This window comes from Eucyclogobius newberryi, unplaced genomic scaffold (genome assembly GCF_026437365.1).
Source record: "Eucyclogobius newberryi isolate DKJ021-1_F unplaced genomic scaffold, fEucNew1.0.hap1 SCAF_6, whole genome shotgun sequence".
Classification (NCBI taxonomy): Eukaryota; Metazoa; Chordata; class Actinopteri; order Gobiiformes; family Gobiidae; genus Eucyclogobius; species Eucyclogobius newberryi.
In genome coordinates this window covers 35,145,923-35,153,538 of record NW_027316278.1, presented here as the reverse complement: position 1 = coordinate 35,153,538, position 7,616 = coordinate 35,145,923, and the positions used below count along the sequence as shown (strand labels likewise).

The window sequence follows — 7,616 nt, the reverse complement described above, 5'->3', positions numbered from 1 at the left end:
TTACTCACACTGACTGATTATGTCATAGTCCTGGTTCAGACCTGGTTTGGTCTAAACTTTAGAACATGAACTCTACAATAATTATACTTGTTATTGTTGTAAGAGTGACACATAAAAAAAAGTGTACAGTAAAGTCCAACTGTGCTAATGTGACTCAGAATAATTTATCTTTTCATTTCCTCTTCTCTTTGATGTTTACACAAACAAATTGAACCCAAAGAAGATAAAAGTCCCTTTGTTTCAGCAAGAAGTGGGTCAGATTATGTGGTTATGTCACAAGCTTTTCAGAACGGAAAGATTCTGGGCTCTTCCCCGAAGAGCTTTGTCTGTATCTGTATCTGTAACTGTAACCCTAAAGTTAAATTCACACTTTCAAAAAGGTCTTGACTAAGTGAGTGCAAACTGCTGCCTCACTGATGAGCACCATAAGGAGCTTTAGGAACTGATAGTCCCACATCCTGTTAAATCTGATCACAAAACCATGAGGAAAAACACAGACAAAGTTGATTAATTTCAACATGTTTTATTGCAAAAATAATAAATAGCAAATAGTTCAATAAATACTAAATAACATCCATAACATTTCAGTAATAGCACTGTCAGTGCGTGTGCGCGTGAGCTCGTGAACTCACTTCAAGTTTTTCATCAGTTTGATTCAAGTCTCTCAGAAAAACACTTTCAAGTTTCAAAAGTTCATTATTTTCAAGTCTTCTGATCCTGGTTCTGATCCTGGTTCAGTTCTGGTCCCGCTTGGTCCTCGTGGCTCAGCGGGCTCTGTGCGGACTGTAGCCGCCTGTGTGGCACTGTCGCCGGCATCAGTCTGAGGTTTGTCCCGCTGTGGAGCCGTTTCCCTGGATCTTTCTTGGGCTGGTCTTGGTTCAGATCCGGCTCTGGTCCGGGTTCTGGCCTCGCGGGGCTCAGTCGGAGCCAAGGCGGTGCGCCACAAGTAGCGCCACCACGTAGCTGTTGCGCGCGCCCTCAAAGCTGTGTCCGGGCTTGTGCGCAGGGCCGGCGGGGCTCGCGGGGCACACAGGGCTCACGCGGCCGGAGAAGTATGTGGGCATGTGGGATGGGCACGTGGGCTGCGGCACGCGAGAACGGAACTCCAGTTCCGGCTCCACGGTCCAGATCTGCCACAACAGCACGAGCGCCAGCAGCAGCAGCGCGCGCTTGGCTGAGCTGCGCTCCGGCGGCGGGAGGTGCATGCGCACTTTGGCCGGGTACATGACCCGTGTGCACCGCTTCTTGGGTCGGATGGAAGCGTAGCAGCTGAGCGCCGCGGTCTGAGGAGGAACCCTCTCGAAGGTGAAGACCTCCGGCTCCGTGCTGCGTGCGGACCAGCGGCACTCCGCGTACCGCTCGCGTCTCTGCGTCAATGTCAGCGTTTCCATGTGTTTGAAGGCTGGAGATAAACTCTGTGTCAGTGGTTCCTCTGGTGCGCTGAGGTTCGTTAGTCTCTTTAGTCTCTCGGTTCTCTTTAGTCTCTGTGAGTCTCTTGAGTCTCGATTGATCTGGAGCTTTGCCCCGGGAATAGCAGGTTTATAAAGCCGAGGCTCTTGGGGAGAGTTCAGGTTGTGTTTTTAGAAACGCCCCGTGACACGAGGCCACTCCCTGCGCTGTTGCGCAAACCGAAACATCCCAAAAAGAGCGCTTTTCCGCCGGATCCCCGCGACCAGGCCCGCTACCTGACTCACCCGGTCAGTGTGTGGTCAGCTCCGGGGGTGAGGCTGGAAGTCTGTACCATGTGCACTTTGGACATACATATAATAATGATAATCACGTGTGTTATTCCAATAAGTCATATGAAGTCAGCGGTTACGTCATGTTTGAAGCTTATGTGTATTACGACTCTATTCTGACAAATGCCCATTCACTGTTTCATCACGTAGAGAAAAACTCCAGAAATGTTCCGATTTAATAAGGCTGAATATAAATTCGGGTTCAACTATTGAATCCAGCCTCAGTTTGAGCTCACATATGTATGCCATGTTCAAAGTATAATTTAATTTAGGTACATGATAATGTGAATATGTATGCTCCAGATCAACGAGACAGTGTTTAAATACACTTCAAAAATCTGATCATAATCTGATTTCTGGAGTTATAGGATTATTTATAAAAACATCAGATACAATTATTGGCTTATTGGATGTACCCTGAAACCAAAGGCCTCAGCATGTGGCCTGAGTGACCCTTCTCACCCTGGACACGGACGATTTGAGCCACTCCCCTCAGGCAGCAGGCTATGGTCCATCCGGACCAGAACTTGGACTCATGAACACTTAACACCTGCCACTTTAACAATACTCAACAAATACTATTCACTTGCTGTTCACTTTCAGCACTATTTCCAACCATCTGTACATTTTTGTGTAAATATCTGTGTACATACCGAGACAAGTTTATTTTGACTCTATAGACGTTGCTATTACTATTATTATATTATTCATTGTTTTATGTTGCACCTTAAGTTCCTATGTTTGCAAACTGTGTTCAATGGCAATAAACCTTTTCTGATTCTGATTCTAATGTGACTCCACCCAGCTTTTTAGCGCCCCCTGTGTGTGCCCAGTGGCCAGACACGTGTCTAACAATGTAGTCACGTGATCTGAGCCCACGTCCGGACAAACACATGTTAACTGTAAACACTAGCTGGAGCAGCGGAAACTTACTGTAAATCCACAGCTTTAATGTGTCCTCTGCCTCTGCAGGACCTGCCTCTAGGACCTGGCCCTTGTCCAGGCCCTGGCCCTGATCCTGGCCCTGATCTTGGCCCTGATCTTGGTCCTGGCCCTGGCCCTGGTCCTGGTCCTGGCCCTGGCCTTGGTCTTGGTCTTGGTCTTGGTCTTGGTCTTGGGCTTGGGCTTGGGCTTGGGCCTGGGCCTGGGCCTGGGCCTGGTACTGGTACTGGTCCTGACCCTGGCCCTGGCCTTGGCCTTGGTCTTGGTCTTGGTCTTGGTCTTGGTCTTGGGCTTGGGCCTGGGCCTGGGCCTGGGCCTGGTACTGGTACTGGTCCTGACCCTGGTCCTGGCCCTGGCCTTGGTCTTGGTCTTGGTCTTGGTCTTGGTCTTGGTCTTGGGCCTGGGCCTGGGCCTGGGCCTGGGCCTGGGCCTGGTACTGGTCTTGGTCCTGGTCCTGGTCCTGGAGGATTGTGTCTGCGTGTGTGATGTATCCAACACAGAAGGGGTGAGGTTTTTGTTGTGAACCACAAAGGAGCAGACTGTTTGTTTTGTTCTATTTTTATTTTGTACCATAAACATGACCTCTTGTTTCTTTTGTGTTCTGTCCTGTATTTCTACAGAGTGACACTATGCACATAGGTCTGATATGTTTTCAGATGCTCTAAATCCAGGACTAAAGCAGGACTAAAGCAGTGAGCTCAAACTGAGGCTGGATTCAATAGTTGAACCCAAATTCATATTCAGCCATATTAAAGTATGTAAGTATGTTCGGTTTCTTCAGAATGACAGTGATGAGTTGAGACCTGCTGCAGTCGGTTTAGGGAGATGAGAATAACTTTCTGAGAAAACTGTGACAATGAAACAGGATCCAACCTGTACAGATCCACAGAAACCGCGTCTGAACCAAGACTAAACCAGGATTGAAACTAAATTCTCATCTTGATTGTGCCTATGGCTAGCACTCTCGCCTCATAGCAAAAAGGTCGCAGGTTCGTTTTTAAAAAAAAATTCACCGTTGTATCTAAAGTGTATTGGTCATTTTCTTTTCTTTTTGAGTTAATCATCGTAACAACACTATCCAGGACTAAACCAGCACTTAAACGGGACTAAACCAGGACTAAAACAGTTTTAAATGAAGTCTAAACTGTGTCTATACCACTGGTGTAAAGCAGGACTGATTCACACTGACCATATTCAGATATGGTCAGTGGGAGTGGAGGAGGTGGTGGACAGCTGTGGTTTTTTTGCGGTAAAGTTTGGAGTGAAATCACAGGAAGTCGAGAGTGTCATCACAAACAAACTGTCGAAACCCACACACAGAAACGATGTACAACACAAACAAAATCTGAAGTACGTTTAGAGTCAGAAACAAAACTAACACTGTCCTGAGAGGGGAAAATGTCAAATGTCTGTTACAAAAAAATAGGAAATCAATGGTATATGTATATATATGTTTTTAAGATTTAAAGATTTAAGTTTTATCAGGATTTAATGAGACAGATTTGAGAATAAAAGTGAACATTGGACAGTGACAGGAGACTTTAGAAGGCACTTGTGTTTATTCTTTCTTATTAAAGACAAGTATTCAAGTATAAAAACACTAGAGCTGTAGTTGTCAAGTCGATTTATTGGTCGATGCTGTCTTAATCGACCACATTTTTTAATTAGTTGAGAAATTAATTACAGTTGATTAGGATTTATATGGAGTTTTGAGAGTAACTGGACATTTTAATCTGCCTTTTAACTTGGCAGATACGGTTTACTTTTCTGTATATAGTCGTTTTTGTGTGAGATACTAATCATTCCAGTTGATCAATCGATGCCAAAGTGATCAGGCCAATGTGTGCATTGTGTCACTGCAATACAAGTCTTACAAGACTTTACTCAATAGATGAAGTTCCCCTCAGAGTGATGTCACGGTAAAATCTCTGCTTCCTGTCCAAAGAGGAAGTGCGGATTTCAAAGTGAGCAGATGTGACAAGGCACGGGAGCTGACGGCTGCATCGGAGGCGGAGCTACAAGTTTGCTGTAAAGACAAACAACTTCAATGTGGTTGAAATCTAATTTTCTACGCACTCATTGATGACATTGAGCGCGACGAAAGAAACGTAATAAATATGATCGTGAGGTCAAAGGTCAGGTCACAGAAAAAGGAGGAGGAAAAACAAAAATATGAAAAACAGGCTAGTTTCAGACTGTTCAATGCTCAAGCCTGAGTGAAGAGGATCAAATCAATGCCTAGTAAATAAATATGCTTTTAATTATAATTGAAATAACACATATAAGTTGTAACTGGTTAATTCCGTTTGGATTTCACAAAGTTGGTGTAAAATTGATCCGAACACAAACCTACCCAGGGTGCACTGCGTTCAGATCAACGTTGAGTGACACAATCAGATCTGCGCAGGGTTTGCTTATCCTGAACGCACCAAGAGGTCAGGGGTCAGGGCGGGTTTGGAAAAATGTGATGATTCAGATATTTTCTACTTAAAGGCGCAATGGATGATTTTTCGGCGATTTGAGAACTCGGCGGAAGTGCGCATGCGCACTCCCCCGTGCGGATCGATACAACACACACGTGTGTTTGTTTATTGGCGCGACGGATCGCATCGCATCTCTAGTCCCCCGTAGATTTCCGTCTTCTTCTGAGTCAGCTCAAACAGTCTTTCTCCGTCTTCATTTTGTCCTGTACACTGAGGGAACTATATTATGATAGATCAATGCGCTTAGGCACGCGGAAACGTGGGGACGAGCCGCACGCGGCTGCAGGTGAGCGGTAGGTGCGTTTTATGATTGATACGTGGCAGGACTAATCGGCAGTCCACGCCACGAGGAAATAAGTCTATTTTTTTATTATATTAAACTGTAAAACTCAGAATATTCAAAAGTATGAACGTTTGAGGACTGTAACAACAATCACAACAACACAGGAGGTGAGTGGGTGGAGTCATGTGATGTCCGAGTCCGGACCGGCACAAAGACCCAACTTCTGGCTCTGAACCCGGAACACTGCACCGTCCGGCACGTAGGCCCATTCCCATGGCAACTGGCCAAACCTGACCGCAGTGACCCACATCCAGTCAATCACAGAGAGGGTCACACTCACACTCCTACTATGGGTACTTTTAGACCTGGTTTAGTCCTGGTTTAGTCCTGGTTTCGATGTGTTTTTGGTCGAACTGTTTTTTCGATAGAATGTTAAAAAGTGACTTCCTGATAAAGATTTGTATGGACTAATTGTATTTAATTGTCTTTGTTATTCTAATGTACATTTTTGTCATTTTTAATTATATTCACTTTTAGGAGGTCTTTTTGACATCTGGCAAAGGGACCACTGCTGCTAAGTAGCTCATATCAGCTAACTCGGGCATATTTACATAATTCATATTAATAATAATAAAAATAATAATAATAATAATAATTAATGTGTAATGTCCCAGTTCAAATGAAATAAAGGAAATAAATGAAATAAGTAACTTTTCAAGCAGTATTGATACCATAAATTAGAACAGCTGGTATAGAAAGTATTGATTCGTATACTCGATTTGCACGTCTCTAGTTTAGTCTTGGGTTTGGACTGAGACAATGACTGTTTTAGTCCTGGGTTGGTCCTGTTTTTTTAATCTTCAATTTCTTAACTTTTCCTGACAGACTGACTCCGCTTCCTTCTTTTGTGGCGCTTAAACGTCCTCTTCTCCGCTGACACTTGAACCTCTCATTATGAACTGTTCCATTGCACATTAGTCTCTTTTCTCACAGATCTATTTTCAAAGTGTTTTTTCAAAGTAATTCTGCTGCGTCATGACTTTGTTCACAATACTTGACATACCTCCACCATGAGCTGCACAATAACTATTTCAACCGCAGTAACTCTCTGTTCTAGAAAGTATTTGAAGTATTCAGATGCCTTGATAATTGACCTTGTCACTAGAAATAGAATTTGTCTACTTCCCTTTTGGAAATGTCACAAGAAAATACCAGATAATATTGAGTCCGGTTTAGTCCTGGTTTAGTCCTGGTTTGTATCTGGTTTAGTCCCGGTTTGGTTCTGGTTTAGTCCTGGTTTGTATCTGGTTTAGTCCCGGTTTGGTTCTGGTTTAGTCCTGGTCTGTACCTGGTTTAATGCTGTTACGATACTAAAATGTCAAACTCGGTTTTGACACAAACTTTTTATCAAAAATACCAGAGAATGGAGACATAAATTCTGTCTCGCAAACTGTCTGCAGTGGGAGAGGGCAGAGTTGGTGCTTCACTGCAGTGAATGAGGCATTTCAAAGAGAAGACGCACTCACGCTACTTCTATGGATCACTTTTACTACTGCGGGTCCACAATGTCACACATAGGCTGATTTCTGCGTGGAGCTGACTCGTACCGCTGCGTTTATGTTTCAGAGAGTTGACACGAAAAGCGCATGGATCAATGCGGGAAGGAAGTGAATGCACAAACATTCTTCAGATGTTTATAAGATAAGATAATCCTTTATTGTCCCACATGGGGAAATTTCATTGATGCATCGCAGGTAGATACAGAGGTAGATACAGAAGAAAAGAGCAGATCACTTGTAGGAAGCTTGAAAAACACTTTATCTCGCCATATGAGAGATCAGAGGCGGAGCAAGTTTAAAACTAAGACTCAAAAAATGGAGGAAGGAGACGAGTGCGAAGGGAACCAGGACAAACCACAATGTTGCCCTGTGATTGGTTCCAGTCCGGCCCTAAATGCCATGTGATTGGCCCGTTAAACCACTGGTGCAAACGACAAACGAATCAGCAGGAGCCAAACAAGATGGATTCTCAAGAGTTTGTGAACTCACAAAAAGCGTGAGAATTCATCTTGCTGACAAGGTTAATTAGTTCCACCTCCCATCAAAATCTGAGGGCTCAAAAGGCACTGGTCTACAAATATTTCATTATTTTATGTAATCCATAATTTAG

General features: G+C 44.0%; 1 protein-coding gene across 1 annotated transcript; it reads right to left on the bottom strand.

The window, feature by feature from the left end:
* Positions 1–507: 507 nt before the first annotated feature.
* ier3 (immediate early response 3) lies at positions 508–1,539 on the bottom strand. Its single transcript, XM_072433666.1, has one exon. The coding sequence runs from the start codon at positions 1,389–1,391 to the stop codon at positions 918–920; it is 474 nt and encodes a 157-aa protein (XP_072289767.1). The 5' UTR covers positions 1,392–1,539; the 3' UTR covers positions 508–917.
* Positions 1,540–7,616: the final 6,077 nt, after the last annotated feature.